General features: G+C 42.5%; 1 protein-coding gene across 2 annotated transcripts; it reads right to left on the reverse strand.

Moving 5' to 3' along the window:
• Positions 1–1,353: 1,353 nt before the first annotated feature.
• TMEM170A (transmembrane protein 170A) lies at positions 1,354–18,571 on the reverse strand. Of its 2 annotated transcripts, none has more exons than XM_082676958.1 (3): positions 18,327–18,571; positions 7,042–7,212; positions 1,354–4,620 (listed from the first exon to the last, which is right to left on the reverse strand). In XM_082676958.1, the coding sequence occupies exons 1-3, from the start codon at positions 18,457–18,459 to the stop codon at positions 4,490–4,492; spliced, it is 435 nt and encodes a 144-aa protein (XP_082533084.1). In that variant the 5' UTR covers positions 18,460–18,571; the 3' UTR covers positions 1,354–4,489. The 2 variants fall into 2 exon arrangements, with proteins under 2 accessions (XP_082533084.1, XP_082533085.1); XM_082676959.1 differs by having other exon boundaries at positions 1,355–4,620; positions 7,111–7,212.

Here is an 18,571-nt window from a genome sequence, read left to right on the forward strand (position 1 = left end):
CTTCCCAGTTAGTGAAAACGTGGAAATTCGGGGAGAGTGGCACCCTTGGAGGGGGCATGGAAGCTCCACTCACCTTCCTCGTACCTTGCCCTGTGCATCTCTTCCATCCGGCTGTTCCTGAGTTACATCCTCATGATAAACCAGTGATCTAGTATGTAAAATGTTTGAGTTCTGTAAGCCACTTTAACAAATTAATTGAACCCAATTTATAGCCAGTCGGTGAGAAGCACAGGTAACAGCCTGGACTTGCAACTGGCATCTCGAATCAGGGGGTGCAGTGGGAGTCGGTCTTGTAGGATTGAGCCCTCAACCTGTAGAATCTGGTGCTATCTCTGGGTAGTGTCAGAATTGAGTTGAATTGTTGGACACACTGCTGGTGTCCAAGAATTGTTTGTTGGTTTGGGGAACTCCCAATATACCAGCACTTAAAAATTAAGAGATTTCAAATAATCTAATTTCCAATTTCCTTTGAAAAACTGGAGAATCTGGCAACACTGGGCACATAATCCCACAAAATATCAATAGAAATAGGCTGGAACTGAGCAATTCCTTTAGACAAATCTCTCCAGCTGGCCACAGTACAAATCCCAACTCCCTACAAGTTTCCTGGTTCACTATTACCGTGTTGTCTTGGTAATAATTTATGGGGTCCTTCCTGCCAAACTCAGCATCTTTAGCCCCTCATCCACCATAGTCTCTTTCCACTGTCTTGGGTTATCACCTTTTTGAAAAGATCCTCCTCTGTTTGGTCCTGGATACGTATCTTGGGGGCTTCTGGCTGAACTCTGCATGTATCCTTCAGGGGTGCTAGAAACATTCTGTATCTTGATCGAAGTGCTACCACTTCGCATTAAGTGTATAAATACATAAAATTCATCAAGCTATACATTTAAGATTTGTGCACTTTACTGTACGTTACACCTCAATTTAAAAAAAAATTAGAGAGAGAATGGATGGGTAGTTTCCTACCAGACATTGTATGTCTGTCTGCAATGCCTGGAACTGCAGCAGTTATCTTGTGAACAGGGGGTAAGCTACCCAAATCAGACAATCCAATTTACTGAAAATGGCAAAGCAGAAAAAGATTTATGATGTCACAGAATACTAAACCAACCTCGGAGCCTCTCTTCATGTGGACTTACTACTGAAATAATACATGTTTTTCACAAACTATATCAGCTTTCAGCCATCCCAGTGCGTAATCATACAAAAGCTTCTTGATGGTAATATATAGCTCACAAAGTGGAGTTAGTAAGACTCAAGTTCACATGTAAGTACAGTTTAATCAGATCTTTGGACAAAAATTTTACCATAAACTAGTGAGTTGAACATAAAAGAAATACAGTTAAGCATATATGTTATGTTCTTAAAAAAAATCAAGTTGGAAAACCTTATTACAAAAGATTAAACTCATTGGCCACTGAAAAAGAAATAACAGTTCTAGTTCACAGAATTAAAAGTAACTCTTTATTGATAAACATATATACCAGAATTAGAAATGTCAGTAGAAAAATAAAATTTAAATAATTTTCTATGGTACAAAGATTAGATCATTTTGACTGTAGCATTTGGTGAAATAATCTAATACAAAAAGCTGAGCTGATTTTAGCCACAACCAGCCTGACAGAGTGCACAAAAAAGAAATGCACGTACACAGAACCTTCTGCATGTGGACAGCTAATGGCACCAGGACTTCACATTCCAGGAAATGGTCTCCTAGGGAAGGTTGGTATGCACTGCAGTTGTAATAAGAACTTAATTCAAACCAGAGCAGCTTTTGGAATCAAAAGCTAACATACAATTTAAAGACTTAGAAAACATAAGGGCTTAAAGATAATTATTTGCATGAGCTTTTTCTCACCTAGTTTAGACATTTCCTAGGTAATGTTTTGCTGAAAAAAAAATGAGTTAACAGCACAAAGAGACATCTTTATCTTGGAATATTCATTACTCATTTGTATATGGATTTAAGTTTACATGAAACACCGTTACCCTAAAACCTCAATATTAAAGAATCCAGAAATCAGCTTTTTATGGTTGGGGCTGCCTCCTTCCCACTCATAAAAAAAAGGAAAAGTGGATGCACAGCTAAGGGAGGGGTGGTTGCACCTGTCTCTAGGAAAGTCAGTAGTTGGCAAAACTTCTCAGAAGCTGTATGTGATAAGATAAAATGTTCAACACAAATGCCAATATTTTTTCATCTGGGCAACCACCCCCAACTAACTGTGTATTTGAGATGAGAAATTAAAAAGAAAAATAAACTCTAAGGAGGAATAGACATTCCTTATCATTCAAATAGTTTCTCCCTGAAAACATTTCAAGCCACAAAGCTCAAGCTATGTAAAGTCTATATACACTTATTCACAGGAGAATGTTCACATACTGGGATGAATGAAACATTCAATAATTTGAAGATACATTTTATATTTGAAGTTTTTAAAAAGAGTGGATAATAAAACAAGAAACAGATGAAAACAAACACAACTTTCGAAATGCATTAATTTTTGTGTCTTGGCTCTAAAAGAAAAATAAACCAAATAAATCATGGATCAGTATGTTCAAAAATTAGCATTTAGGGGGAGGAGCCCACTGACCACTGGCCCGTGTTCAATTTGTGAAATTCTATCCAAAGGAATGTTTTAGGTGAGAATGCTAAGAGGCATCCTTCAATAGAGATAATTAAAATCATTTCCTACAACAAATTTCTTAAACTGAAGGGCTACTTTTCCAAATCCAGCTCACTGAACTGAAAAATGGAGTCTTCAACTAAAGACTTAAAAATTTGCTTGAAAGAAAGATTTGAGCATTGGAGAGTAATCTTGTTGGGGAATTTGTAAAGACATTTGCCTACCAACTCCTGTAATTTTCCACCTAGTCTATGTGTATATAACACTATAATTTTGATAAGTGGTCTAATGGCCGATTAGTTAAAAGAAAATGTCCAGTTACTTTTTGTGATCCTTTGTAATTTTTCCCTTTGACTATCCCTGGTAAATTGGTCCTCCTGGCTGTTTTTAATCAGAAGCCAGAGTGCATATTGCTTTAAATCAAATAGAATTGCACACGACCTCATGGGCAGTTAGCCTTACACTCACAATGAAAACTTTCCTTTAAAAATGTCAGATTTAATTACCAGAAACTATTTTGAAAACAGATAACATCGATTGTATTTCATACAGAACAGTTTAGGTGGTAAGGATAAAGTTAGATAATTTTTGCAATCCTTTTTCTTTTGAAGAAAGAAAAAGTCTTCAGGCCTTTAAATGAAAAAGTAAGTTAGGCATTAGAAGAAAAATTAAAATAGCTAAAATTGGGTTTTAAAAAACTCTGATATTTAATTCTCTTTAAGGATATAAATTCTCTTGAAGGAAAATGTAAAGGGCACAGTGGAAGGCATATCTGAAAATTAAACTTTAGGCACTTTCTGGGAGTGATACCCAATACTGTGAAAGTGAGCTGAAGACCCACCACTAGGTAACCACATTAAGACTAGGAAATCCATAACCACTAACTCTAGTTTAAGCTGCACTTATACAATTTTTCAAGAGCCATGAGTAAAGCAAAGTCACTAAGAAAAACAGTAACAGAACGTTTAAAGTATCTTTTTGTGCGTGTGCCTCAATGTTCAAAGAGTGTCCTAAACAACCTGGGTGAAAATTTTCAACTCCCAACTCTTTAATAGGGTATGTTTCCAATTAAACTAAATAAAAACAATAGAATAAAAGTAATAGGAAGAGGTGGTACAGGAGCTTTAGGGGAAAAAGTCTCAATTACCTAGCTTATTTTGATAAAATGTACCAAAAAACAAATTCACATCTCTTAAAATATATTAAATAATCAGAAGTCAAGATAGTTATCCATAAAAATGTCACATCATTCAGTAGTTAGCTCCTTTGTCTTTAAACAAAGGAATCGAAGCCACTACTTGAGTTACAGATTTTTTTGTGTGCAACAGATTTCACCAAATTTGTTCTCAACACAACATTCAACCAAAACCTACTTGGCACTTACTGTCATGAAGATGTAGCAAGAGATGAGTTTGCCAAATTTTACTCAAGATTAGATCGTTAGATTTTAGTACAGTATACTCTGCTCAGAAATAAACTAATATGATCCATAATTTCTCTGAAATATGCAACGTTGCATTTTCTCACAGAACATTATAAATTTCAGTGTGAAGGATGCCAACCCAGAAGCACTGCTGACCTGGCTTGCGTAAAGGTACACCCGTAAAACTGCCTGAATTAAATATGTAAAAAAAAGAAAGAAAGAAAAGAAAGTTGATTTGTTTTGGTTGAGAACAATGAGTCCAAAAAGATCTTTAATTCCTGGAGCTTCAAATTGAAGAAAGGACTGAAATGTTGTTCTTCATATACCTTTTCATCCAAGTTGCTTCCCGTTTGAAGAACTAAGAAAACACATTCCATACTGTATTCTTTTTGAGGATTCTATGAAACTTAGGTTCACCATCATAGCACAAGGGTATGTGCTATAGAGTAGCTAAAATCCGTAAAAAGGAGACCACCACTACACAAAATGTCTGTCCGGTGCCCAAGGTGAGGGCTTCAAATGGAATCATTTCCTTTCCTGCTGCTCGGTACACTCCAGCAATTGCTGCACCTGTTCAAAAATTCAAGAATATTTTTTTAAAAAAGGTTAATATAATCAGGAAAATACAGCACTTAAAATTCTACCAGTAGAATGTTCTAAATTTTTTACATTAAAATTTAGACATTAGAGATGTTTTGTTCTGTCTATTCTTTTTGCTGACTAGCTTTTAAGTATTCCTTATATGGTTTGCAAATCACTGACAAGTGTTTTTAGGTGTTGAAAAGTGACTCCTTTAAACTGAGTCTCCTAGATTTATTGAATAAAACCACCTGGAAGTCATAGCTGAAATCACAAAGACGGTGATTTCCACATAACCTGATTACAAACTGAAAAACATCTCTTATTCCGCATGCATTTAACAGGTACCTAACAAACTCTTGGCAATAAATGACAAAGAATCTTCCCTGTGGGACTGAGCAAGAAATATTTCAGGAGCAGCCACAGGGAAACCCCACTCTACTGTGTACTATACTCAGAGCTCCCCTCAAGAAATGGATGGAGAAAGGGGTGGGAAAAGGAAAAGAGGGGGACCCTAAGCCTATCAAGTTGCTATTCATTCAAAGGGCAAGAGGCGAGGGATACTTGGGGAGTCCTTTCTGTTACCCAAATCATTAATCTTTTTTATTATGTTAGTCACTGTAACTTCCTAGAAATTGAGTAAACAAAACAAAACAAACATCTCTCTCTACCCAGGTACCCTGATTTGCTCACAGGGACTCAGCATTGTACAAAGAAAGTCAAGATTTCAAGAGTTTGAAAATAACAGATCCAAACATCTCAGATGACCGCCCTGCCGCCCCCCACCCCACCTCAAAATGCTCCAAACAGAATTCTCCTTGGTCACAGAAGCTAGCTGGAGACACAAGACAGAAACACAAACATGAAGTAGATTTTGAATAATGCAAGATGAAATATAGTGTTTCAATCAAGTGTCTACACCTTTTACAAATGTGATGTGATGGTATATTGACATATTTTAAGGAGAAGAAAGAACAATACTAATCAATATCTGTGTTGGTTGCCAGGAACATTTGTGACTTTGAAATGCCCACCGCCAGAGGCAATGCACAAACACTGTGCTACTAACATCTGAAAGGCACATGTTCCATTGGGCCTCTTTGTAATTTGTCTCCAAAAAAAGTGGGTTGAGTCGGAAGAAGCTTAAAGAAGTTGAACTGGGTCCCAAAGTGGGATTTGGATGATTAAGGGAAGACAGGAAAAAGCAAACCAGAAGGAGCAGCAGAATGGGAAGGGAACAGATTGTATGCACTAGAGTCAAAGAAGGACATGAACACGACATTTACTGCACAATTACTATATGGTAGATATTCTGGTTAAGTATTTTATATTCACATTTTTTCATTTAGTCATCACACAGCATCCCTATTTTACTGAAGAGAAATCTGAAACAGGTCCTGGGGGCCAGTAATCCAGCAAGGAAACTGGAGCAGAGGGTCTCTAAAGATAGCAGTAGGTGATACAGTTAAAAATATTTTTTAAGGCCCGTTATGGAAACTCCTTAATGCAAACAGGAGAAAACTGGCCTCCTCCCCCGTGTTATCACAAAGGTTTCATCATCTGTGGAACACAGAGTAACTAGGCCACCCTGTCCCCAAAAAAATCCCTCAAGTCAAAGAGAGAGGGAGATTTCTGCTTGAAGCTCAAGGTTTAAATTCACAGTGAAAAAAAGTTATGTTTACATGTATACCTAGAAAAAAGTCTGAAAGCATATACCAAAATGCAAACTGTGATACCACTTAGGAATGCAGTAATGGAGGATTTTTAATTTTGCTTTCTTATAATTTTTAATTTATATAGAATATACATGTTATTTATATTTCATTATGAGCTTAAAAATGATTTAAACTTATTCTCATCCCTTTGACATGAGCAAAAGCCACCCTTCCCCCCAAAAAAACACCAGACAGGTAAAAATAATTTATAATTATGAATGTTACTCCAATTCTTATTCAGAAAGTCCTGAGAGGAAAAAACAACCAGGTACTTTTCTAAACAATAATTCTTGTCATTAGAATTCTTCTTCCATCCTTAAAATAACTACACCTGGATGAGTGGAAGTGATTTGTTAACCAGCTTGCAAGGTCACAAATCAGTGAAGTGACAGCTGAAGAGAAAGGAGCAGTAGCTTCCAAAAAGACAAATATCTTCTTTTGCTAGTGACCTATTTCACAAGATCTATCTCACAAAGCTTAACGTGACTTCCCTGAAGCCAGCGAGACAAAAATCTGACTCAGTAAGTCAAAGATGTTAGCCAAATAAGGGGGGACTGGGGTGAGAAAAAAAACAGGATCTGTGGTTAAAGATCACTCTTTCTTCTTCATCTCATTGAGACATGTTTCTAAAATGGTTCCTAAAATTAACTAACTAGTCAAATGAAACATTTTGACTGTATTTTAATGTCTAACATACTTGTCAAGATTCCAGCAGTAATTGGTCCCACGATGCCCATCAACAGGATGCTTACAGACATGAACCTACCATATTTGTGATGTCTGAGGGTGAAGAGGGCCAGTAATCCAGCAGGGACATGAAAGAAGAGAGAGGACACCAGTGCCCACAGGAACACACCATACCACATCTCTACAAGGGAAAGCAAAGAAAGGTCGTACATCACTGCCTTTCCCAGTGCAATCATTACAAAGGGGTAGTCACTATGCCCAGTTATTTCATTTTCAAAACCATTCAGTTGCAATGGGGGTTCATCAGTCAAATATCCAAACATTGATGGTTTGCGAGGGATAAGTAAACTATGGCCACCACCTGTTTGTGTACATAAACTCTTACTGGAACACAGCCATGCCCATTCATTTAAGTCTTGCCTATGGATGTTTTCAAGCTACAAGAGCAGGGCTGAAACAGTGACAGAGACCATATGACCTGCAAAGCCTAAAATATTTACAATCTGGCCCTTTACAGAAAAGGTTGGCCAACCCCTGACAAGCTACCTGTACTCCCAAACACTGAAGAAAAGGTTCACCCAGATTTGAAAATTCACTTAAATGATTTCCCTCCCATAAGGACAAATGTAAGTACCACTGACAGGGTGCTATGCAGTCAATGCCTGATGACCGTCCCTGCCTTCTTGATTATTCAGTCATCTCAAATGGAAAAGCTCTATATACAATTACATTCATTCAACAATCATTTTCAAGACAATGCAGTAAATATCAACCCCTCACCTCCTATTAGGGTATCAAAGCTCTTTAAGACATGAAATAAATACCAGAATATGTAAATGTTTCGCTTAAAGACAAATGGCAAGTGAGAGGGCAGGTTAGAAGAGGAGCTGGTTCCTTCAGAGAACCTCTATCCCTCTTAGGATGACAGTAACTCAGGAAACATTAAGATATTTGTCCAACAACTATGTATACAAACCTATGCATAAGATATCTTGGAAAATACAAAAACAGGAGGAGATACCATCCTGCCCTCATGACTTTACGATTTAGCAGACATAACATTTTCCCCCAGTGGGCCCAGGCGTGGCTTCAGAATTCTCAAGAGAGCTCTTTACCCATATATGGATGTAATGAAGGTGTCACACTAGATGAAATCTGTTGTCCATCCCTGCACTTGAGGCAGGTAAATACCAGGCAATTTTAAAGATCACTCAACAGCTCAACTGGGGTTTCTGCACCACAGCACTATTGACGTCTGGACCATTTAACTCTTTGTTGTGGGAGGCTGTCGACTGTAGGATGTGGAGCAACACCCCTGGCCTCTACCCTGTGGATGCTGATAGCACTCTCTCCCGTTGTGGCAACCACAATATCTTGACATTGTCACACGTCCCCTGTGGGCATAATTACCCTGGTTAAAAACCGCTGACCTGACTGAAGCAAAGAGTTTATAAGAGTAACAGTAGTTAGGATGCAAAGATAGATGGGGTCACATTATGGGGGGCTTTGAAGGCCAAACTAAGGACTTCAACATGTAAGCCCTACAAGGTACCATCAAAGGTTTTTTGAGCAGTAAAGCGTTGTCAGCACAGTACTTCACAGGTGGCACCTTACACTCCCAGTAGGAACACAAACTAGAAAGCCATCTCTGGAGGGTAAACTGGAAGTGTGTCTCCAAAACAGTCAACTGTGCATACCCTTTGCCACAGTGATTTTACTTCCAGGAATACACAAGGGCAAGGACAAGGTCACGAGGTTCCTGGCAGCCCTGTCTGTACTGGCAAAAACTAGACACCAACTGCATGTCTGTTGATGGAGGACTTGTGAAACCTGTTATGGTGCATCCGCATAATGAAACGTTACACAATCAATAAAAATAGGAGCAGCTCTTTAAATACTGATGGGGTAAGATGCCCAACCCACGGTGCGAAGTAAAAAAGCTTAAGTTTCAGAATAATATGCAGAATAAGATCCTGTTTTTGTGAAAACAAAAAACAAAAGAAACAAATGTGTGTAAATGCTTCTGTCTACTCAGAAGAGTCTGGACATATGTTTATTTAATAAATATTTACAACATGCACAGGCACTGTTTTAAATGCTTGACAAATATTAACTCATGTAATTCTCAAAGTAGCTCTATGAAGCACATATTAATATCTCTGACTCTTGGATGAGGAAACAGAAGCAGAGGGAGGTGAGGAAACTTGCTGGAGCCCACACTGCAGCACGAGGCACAGCCCAGGTTGACCCATGCTGGAAGCAATGCCCTCATCCTCTGTGCACCTCTTATATATATTAAGATATAGAAAATTGTTATTTCTGGGGAATAGGATAGGCTGGGTTGACCCATGCTGGAAGCAATGCCCTCATCCTCTGTGCCACCTCTTATATATATTAAGATATAGAAAACTGTTATTTCTGGGGAATAGGGTTTATGACCATTCACTTTCTACTTTGAGAAAACAAACAAAGTGGGGGCTTCCCTGGTGGCGCAGTGGTTAAGAATCTGCCTGCCAATGCAGGGGACACGGGTTCGAGCCCTGGTCCGGGAAGATCCAACATCCGCGGAGCAACTAAGCCCGCGAGCCACAACTACTGAGCCTGTGTGCCACAACTACTGAAGCCCTCGTGCCTAGAGCCCGTGCTCCTCAACAAGAGAAGCCACCGCAGTGAGAGAGAAGCCTGAACACCACAATGAAGAGTAGCCCCTGTTTGCCGCGACTGGAAAAAGCCCGCGCACAGCAACAAAGACCCAATGCGGCCAAAAATAAATAATAAAATTTTAAAAAAATGTTTAAAAAGCTTGGGAATTCTCTGGTGGTGCAGTGAATAAGACTCCACGTTCCCAATGCAGGGGGTGCACGTTCAATCCCTGGTCAGGGAACTAAGATCCCACATGCCATGGGGCACAGCCAAAAAACGGGGTGGGGGGGGAAGAGCGACCAGTGAGGAGCATCAGTGAGCTGGGGGACAGGGGAGAGTGGCAAAGCGGAGGGCCAGGGGCTTTTCTTGAAGTTGCATTTGAGTTGTAAGCACACTGTAGTGTGTGGTTTTTCCCAAATCAATTTCTTTTTATTTTTACTCTTGTTGGGAGCAGGGGGAGGAGGGGTTAGGGAGCCAGTGGTGATTAGATGTGGGGCCAAATCCCCACCAGGCACCCTCCACACTCTCACTGATGACTGCACTAATTCTCTGCACATATTAAGTCAAAGTTTCAGTTAATACCATATTATACATATACCAAGATTAGGATGTCTCGCTCTTGGTTGTTGTTGGTTTTTTTTAAATTAATTAATTAATTTTTTTGGCTGCGTTGGGTCTTTGTTGCTGCACACGGGCTTTCTTTAGTTGTGGTGAGTGGGGCTACTCTTTGTTGCGGTGTGCGGCCTTCTCATCGCAGTGGCTTCTCTTGTTGCGGAGCAAGGGCTCTAGGCATGTGGCTAGAGTAGTTGTGGCTCCTGGGCTCTAGAGCACAGGCTCAGTAGTTGTGGCGCATGGGCTTAGTTGCTCCGCGGCATGTGGGATCTTCCCGGACCAGGGCTCGAACCTGTGTCCCCTGCATTGGCAGGCGGATTCTCAACCACTCTGCCACCAGGGAAGTCCTTTTTTTTTTTTTTAATATTTATTTATTTGGCTGCTCCAGGTCTTAGTTGCAGCATGCGGGATTTTTGTTGCGGCATGCGGGATCTTTAGTTGCGGCATGCAAACTCTTAGTTGCAGTATGTGGGATCTAGTTCCCTGACCAGGGATCGAACCCAGGCCCCCTGCATTGGGAGCGCAGAGTCTTAACTGCTAGGCCACCAGGGAAGTCCCTCGCTCTTGTTTTGGATGGACGGCTTTCAATAAAAAAATCAGCGACACCTCATCTAGGGCTCAATGCTTATTAAAAATAATAAACGACTGAGGGTGTTTTTGTACTTCTGGTGACAAATTATCAGATAGCTACAAAAGGTTTCAAACCACTGGTACAAGTTTTCTTTTCCTTTCTGCTGAACAAGATACACCTTCAGAATAATTTTACAATCCTGTCAAAACTTGTCTATTTTGTTTGATGGTGTTTGGCAAATTGTTAAACCAAGTCTAAATCATGCAATGTGGAGTATAAAGTGATTAAACAGTAATGTCCCAAGCTTAAATATATATAACATAAACATATATGTATAATATGTAAAAAAATGTATGTATACTAACTACTGCTCTTCCTCCACCAAAAAAATCACACACACAAACAAAAAAACCCTTCCCAGTCAATAGCGTCTATCGGAAATTGTGGGCAGGGCTCTCAGTCCTCAGGGTTTGGGTCCCCATCGTCTTCAGGAACAAACCTGTACAGTTAGTCCCCTACACAAGAACCTTCAAGTTGTGAACTTTCAAAGATGCGAACATGCATTCCATCAACGTCAGGCGTGAGTGAAACTGCAGCTTGCCCTCTGTCTCCTATTGTTGGCGATCCTTCAGCTCTACCATCTCCCACCTCCTCTCCCTCCTCCAGTCAGTAACTCTTCTTGCCTGTTCCCTCGATGCCAGCCCCTGTATGCCAGCTGTTGTACTGTACCACTGTACTTTTCAAGGTACTGTACTATAAGATTAAAAATGTTGTCTTTATTTTTTGTGTTTATGTATTATTTGTGTGAAAAGTATTATAAACCTATTACATTACAGTACTACATAGCCGATTGTGTTAGTTGGGTACCTAGGCTAACTTTGTTGGACTTATGAACAAATTAGACTTAAGAAGAACGTGCTCTCGGAATGGAACTCGTTCGTACGTAAGGGACTTACTCTACCAGATACCACTGCAGGCTCCTTTCCAGCCTCGGGCACCAGCCCTTCTTGCTTCCATGGCCCAGGAGACTTGCCCTCTCTTCTTGGCAGCAGCTCCAGAGGTTGCAGAGTCTGGTGTTCAGGTACTGCCCCTCCCTGATAAATCCCTCCTGCCTGGGCCACTGCTGTTGAACCCTGGCCTCCCCCGCCCAAGGCCCCCTTGTGTACCACCCACTGCCAGCTCATCCCCAAGCCACAGGACAGCGTCATGCAGTTCCCTGCTAAAGCAGTAACCCCATCTTCAATCCCACAGTCCTTCCCAGCTCCTCCCCAAATCACTTAAGAGACTCTGAACTCCATTACACCACCCACTGTGCACAGAACTCTATAAGAACACCAGGAATGCCACTACCCAGGGGTGGACAAACGGGATACAAACCTGCCTCCAAGACCCCAGAGCAGCTGCCGTCCTGGCTGCTGTCTGCCACCAATGACATGAGACCACTCCTGGGCCTTGCCGTCACGGAGCTTCTGCTGGAGCGCCCCAAATTTAAGAGACAAGCACTGCTTTCCACAGCAACTCAAGGCACTGCTGGAGCTTGGCTTCTTACTGGCTGCCACAGAACCATTGGGGCAGTGAACTGGCAGGTGAGGCCTTGATCTGCCAGAGACACACTAAGTTGGTAACTTCAGTAAATGTAGGTCTGGACACTCGGGTGTCCTACTCAACTGCTATGGACTGAATTCATGTGCGGCAGCCCTAATCCGACAGGACTGTGGCCTTATAAGAGGAAGAAAGATGTCTCTCTCTCTCTTGTTCTCTTTCTCTCCCCACCATGTGAGGACATGTCAAGAAGGTGGCCCAAGAGGGCCCTCACCACAACCTGACCATGCCGGCACCCTCATCTTGGACTTCCAGTCTCCAGAACTGTGAGAAAATACACTTCTGTTGTTTAAGCTGCTCAGTCTGTGGTATTTTGTTCTAGCCGCCCTAGCAGATATCAACGCTCACTTGTTCCCACTTCTCTGGAGCACAGCACCTGCCCAAGGAGGCCTGCTGGGCTATCAACTCACATCTCGATTTTCCTGAAAGCTGAAAGGAATCTGTTTGCAAACAAGATCTGGCAGAGCAGGCCAGCGCCTCCCTGAGTCTCTGAGAAGGAGAAGCAGTATGCACCTTCCTATAACCCTGAGCTACATCCACCAGCTAGCGCGGTGCCTACATATGTTATATCGCATCACTTAAGTCACTCAAAGTAGGAAAAAAAGGCTGTATTACATTAGATGAGTAGTACAATTTATAAAACACTTTTCAGATGGATGGGATTATTACAGGACTGTAACAGCTAAGGCAAACCTCAATTAATAAAACATTTTAAAAAAACTAAGTGATTTCCCTTTAATCTACTGGGCCTTAATTTGCCATCTATTTAATAGCTATTTATTGATTATCATATAGTACTTTTCATTCCCCTGGGTCAACACACGGTCAAAAATCTTTGTCTACATATCTTACAGTATTTCCTTGTTCACTGTTTCAAATAAAGTGCATTATCTTCAGCTTTGTTTACTCTGGCAGCTAAAGTCACATCATTTCCCTATGCTGAAGAATAAATCAGGTTATTAATCTGAAATAAAAGATTATAAGGAGAGCGACTTCCCTAGTGGCGCAGTGGTTGAGAGTTCGCCTGCCGATGCAGGGGACACGGGTTCGTGCCTGGGTCTGGGAAGATCCCACATGCCGCGGAGCGGCTGGGCCCGTGAGCCGTGGCTGCTGAGCCTGCGCGTCCGGAGCCTGTGCTCCGCAACGGCAGAGGCCACAACAGTGAAAGGCCCGCATACAGCAAAAAAAAAAAGAATCTGCCTGCCAATGCAGGGGACACAGGTTCCAGCCCTGGTCTGGGAAGATCACACATGCCACGGAGCAACTAAGCTCGTGTGCCACAACTACTGAGCCCATGCACCTAGAGCGCACAAGAGAAGCCACCGCGATGAGAAGCCCACGCACCGCAATGAAAAGAAGTCCCCCCTTGCCGCAACTAGAGAAAGCCCGCACGTAGCAACTAGAGAAAGCCCGCACGTAGCGGCTGGGCCCGTGAGCCGTGGCTGCTGAGCCTGCGTGTCCGGAGCCTGAATTCTATGAGCTGCTCTAGCAAAATAACTGAATGAGGAGGACACGGGAAGCTCAGTTGGTCAGAAGCACATGTGACAACCTGGACTTCTGACTGGCATCTGAAGTTGGGGGTTGGGGCAGGCTTGTGGAACTGAGCCTTTAACCTGTGGGATTGGATGCTAACTCCAGGCAGACAGTGTCAGAACTGAGTTGAATTGTAGGACACCCAACTGGTGTCCCAGAATTGCTTGATGCACAGAAAAACCACACATCTGGCGCCAGAAGTGCTGTGAGTGTAGCAGCAGTGTAAGAGTAAAGGAAAACAGCGAGTTTTTCCTAGACACCCTTCCTCTCCTAACAATGATAACTTGCCCACCAGGACTACCAGCAGTGGGCTGCCACCTCTCTCCTGAGGCCACTGCCTAACTGCCCACTCATCCCTTGTTTCTGTGTGCCCCTCTGGCCTGTCTCAATCCCAATGGTCTCTTGGGCCTAGCCTGGCTAGATCTTATCTGTCCTGATCTGGCCTTCTACCTATTCTCGACACAAAGCCAGAAAGTCAGTGCTAATGGGAACAAGGTTTCTTGTTGGGGTGATGAAAATATTCTAAAGTTGCTTTTTGTGATGGTTGCAAACTGCAAAAATTCATTAAATTGTATACTTAAAAAAAAAAAAAAGTAAGTCAGATCATCCTTCCTCTGCTCAAAACCCTCTAATATGGCTTTCTGGGATCTGACCTCACTTCCTCTCCCTGCCTTGCCCACCCCATTCCACCCACTGCACTGGCCTCCTTCATGTTGCTTAATAAGCTCTGGTCCCAGGGCCTCTGAACCTGCTGCCCCTCACCCACGAGGCTCTTCTCCCAACAGCTGCATGGCTTGTTCCTCATTCCCTTCAGATTTCTTCTCCAATGGCACCATCATAGAGGGCTTCCTTGTGACCTTAAGTAAAACAGCATTCCACTTGACACACAACACCTGCCACTTAGTATCCCCCTACCCTGTCTTACACTCACCACCATCTGTTCCTTTCCATACTTTAAAAAAAAAAAATTTATTGGAGTATAGTTGCTTCACAATGTTATGTTAGTCTTTTCCATACTTTTAAATTTTGTTTTCTCTCTCCCCTTTAGAATGAAAGTTCTTTTGTTTACTAACACACCTTTACTTGGTGCCTAGAAAACAACAAACACACAATAGACACTGAGTAAATACTTGTTGACTGAATGAGTAAATGACTGATCCAAGTGTGACCTATTCTTGATTCCAGCAACGGCACAACCAAAACATTAGTGGGTTTTAGTTTATCAGAAGATACACTTTGACACTGAAGGTATAATGAAATTCATACCTTCAGAAAGTAAATGTTATTCCTGATACAGGAAAAAAAAAATTCTGCCTTTCATAGCACTCAGATTTGTTAAAAATGACAACAACAACAAAAGAAATCTGAACAACTTGCAATAAGGAGGGTTAGGCAGAAACCTAAATAGCTAAATTGCAAATGCAGGTTTAAAAAAAAATCAATTCAAAGCTTCCTGACAGTGATAAACCACAGACTATTTCAGAGCAATGATTCTGCCATATCGAGTTGGCATAAAATGCAAGGAACCTTTTCTGTGGGGCCAAAATAGAAACAATTCCAGAATCAGGACAGTGAACGACATTCACTGTCAGCAGGCTTTGGTGCCTCCAAAGGGATTACAGTTCATGTACTTACTGTCCATTCCAGCTAAAGAAGAGATACAGCAGGGAGGTTGTGTGTTTACCCACTGTGTTTACCCATCCCATTCTGATCAGCTTGCTGCGGTCAAGGGCTTTATCTCATGCATGTTTATACCCCCAGCCCAGAGCCTGCACTTGGCCAACGTATACCTGCTAAATGAATGATCCCCGGTGATCACCACCCCCAAGTTATATATTCAAAGAGTTCCCATAAACTCAAATACATACTGCAGTTGAATATTTCAGAACAATTGCTGAAAGCAAAACAATTCACTTAGCTACAGATTCTCTACTATGACATGTTAAAACTATTGTTCCAAATCCATTTATCTCAATCTTTTCTTAGAGAAGGAAAAGGCAACTAAAAGCAAAACATATTGAACAGAATACTCAGTTTCAAAGTATCACCTCACATGATTTATTACAAAAGGATTAAGGTACCCTTACAGTGGACAGATCTGATAAACACCATCTTCACCAAATGATTAAACCTAGTGTTATCAATAAAGGTACAAACTGACACTAAATGTCTCCTGATGAGGTGCCCTGGGAAGTGGGCAACATCACCTGTGTAGGCAGCGTTCTGAACAAAAATGTTTGATCTGAATCTAATCATGAAGAAAAAATGAGATAATTTAGATTATGGAACATTCTATGAAACAATTAGCCTGGACTTAAAAAAAAATGTCTGTCTCAAGAAACTGAAACAAGGATGGAGGAACTGTTCTAGATTCAACAAGATTAAAGGGACATGACAACTTAATGCAATGTGGGACCCTTGATTAGATCCTGGAATTTTTAAAAAAACAAAGGAGGGACTTCTCTGGTGGTCCAGTGAGTAAGACTCCATGCTCTTAATGCAGAGGGCCCAGGTTTGATCCCTGGTCAGGGAACTAGATCCCACATGCATGCCGCAACTAAGAGTTTGTATGCCGCAACTAAGAAGTCCCACATACTGCAATGAAGATCCGGCGCAACCAAAATTAATAAATAAATAAATAAATAAAGGAAAAAAGCTAAAAATGGCATTATTTGAACAACTGGGAAAACTGGGAAAATCTAAATAAGGCCAATACATTAGATAATATTCTATCAATGTTAAATTTCTTGGGTGTGATGTGTTTTTTTTTGTTGTGGCAGAAAATGTCTTCATTTTAAATGATACGTGCTGAAATATTAGGCGTCAAGCATCGTCACTTTTGTAACTTCCTTTCAAAAGGCTCGCAGAAAGTAAAAATGTTATGTGTATGCATATATATATTTAGAGAGGAAGCGAAAGAATCAAAATATTAATAATGAATCTAAGTAAAGGGCATATAGATATTGGTTATACTATCATTTCAATTTTTCAGTAGGTTTGAAAATTTTCCTAATAAAGAATTGTGGGAAAAGTAAGGAAACAATGAAAACAGACTGATCCAGTTCAGTACTGCCTCCAGACTGCATGAACATTTCATTTTTTGGACAGTCTCCAGAATGCCATATATTTCTGTTGTCACTGTCAAATGTGATCTTAGTAACTTTTGATACCTTTTGCCAGATTATCGTTTTAGGCATGATTTCAAGCTAACATCTGCATCTGCCCCAACACGGTTATCTTATTAACTATTTCACAAACCTGTCCAGGAAAATACTAGGAAGGTAATACATATCAAGTCCCTGGTGTCTGCTGAATGGCGCCTGGCAGTCGCTGCCCAGCGAAAGAGAAATCACAGGTGCCTTGTTTACAACTGCAGTCAGTAATCCAACCCTCCTTCCTTTGCAGGTCTCAGGCCGGTTCTCTCATTGTTTACTGAGTCAAAGTATCTGCCAGCTTTGCGGGAGAGCCCAACCTCACCCTTCAATCACCCCTATCTCAGCCTTCTTGCCTTTAAAGGGCCAACACACAACCGTGCTCTCCCGTCAAAGGCTTTATTTCCGGCCTTCCCAAGTACTTTCTCCTCCTCTCAGTTTTCTGAGCACGACAGCTTTCTATCTCGATTTCTAATTTTTAAAAACTCTGCTCTCAGGCCCAGCAGAATCGCCAGTGTGGGTAAGAGTCAGAAAGAAGCTGCATCAAAGACCTCGAACGCATGAGCGGGAGGCTCGGCAACAGGTCTCAGAAAATGATTCCTAGAAAGAGACGCTGGTGGAGGGGGTGGATTTGAACTTGGGCGGTAGCGATCGGCAGACCACCTCCCCGCGTAAAGGGGTTGGGCTACGCTAGAAACAAAGGGTGTGTGAGTTCTGACTGACGGCCCTCAGCCCGGCCGGGACCATGCGCTGTCCGAGCTGGGAAAGCCGAGAGGCCCGCGCGGACGAAAGGGGCTGGGCGGGGATGACCGCCTCCAGTGCCCCAAACAAGGGACGGCCGCCTACAGGGCTCTGCCGCCGAGTTCATGTCTGAACCTGGGGCGTCTGGAAACTCCTAAGAGCAAGATCAGTTCGGGCGGTGACTGAGCTCCCTTCACTGACGGGTCCCCAGCGCGGGCTCGGGGTGGCCTGGCCCGAGGAGCCGGCAAGGAAGCGACGGGGGGAGGGGTTAAGGCCCCCAGCTCTCGGCCGTGGGAGAGGGAACCTTCTTCCAAGAGGAAAACAGCCCCCAGCGGGCGGGACGGTGGGGTGCCAGTCGGCTCGCTACGGAAGGGGCGCCGCCGCACAGCCGGGGGGCCGCGGCGTGGCACGCAGTGCGCAGGCGCAGGGCGGGGCCGGTACCTGGGAAGGAGCAGAGAGAAGTGGAGTTAGGGCACAAGGTCCCGTTGCCCACGCGCGGCACGAGCTTCAGGCTGAGGATCTGCTGCAGGAGCCCAGCCGACCCCCCGCTGTCGCCGCTCCCCTCGTGCTCCATCCCGCCGCCATTCACCGCAGAGAGGTGGGGGAGAGCGCCTGAAGTGCTGCCGTGGCTCACTCTCACTCACGGCCCACTCTGCTCTCCGCACGTCCGTCGCCTCAGCGTCACC

The sequence above is a fragment of the Grampus griseus genome, assembly GCF_964374135.1.
Source record: "Grampus griseus genome assembly, chromosome: 19".
In the NCBI taxonomy this organism is placed as follows: domain Eukaryota; kingdom Metazoa; phylum Chordata; class Mammalia; order Artiodactyla; family Delphinidae; genus Grampus; species Grampus griseus.

What these genes read in the sequence shown, in the direction of transcription:
- TMEM170A (XM_082676958.1), bottom strand. Translation starts at nt 18,459, where the DNA reads ATGGAGCACGAGGGGAGCGGCGACAGCGGGGGGTCGGCTGGGCTCCTG. An exon ending in TTCTCTCTGCTCCTTCCCAG is followed by an intron (nt 7,213 to 18,326) that starts GTACCGGCCCCG and finishes TTTCCCTTGTAG; the next exon opens with AGATGTGGTATGGTGTGTTC. An exon ending in TACTGCTGGAATCTTGACAA is followed by an intron (nt 4,621 to 7,041) that starts GTATGTTAGACA and finishes ATTTTTGAACAG; the next exon opens with GTGCAGCAATTGCTGGAGTG.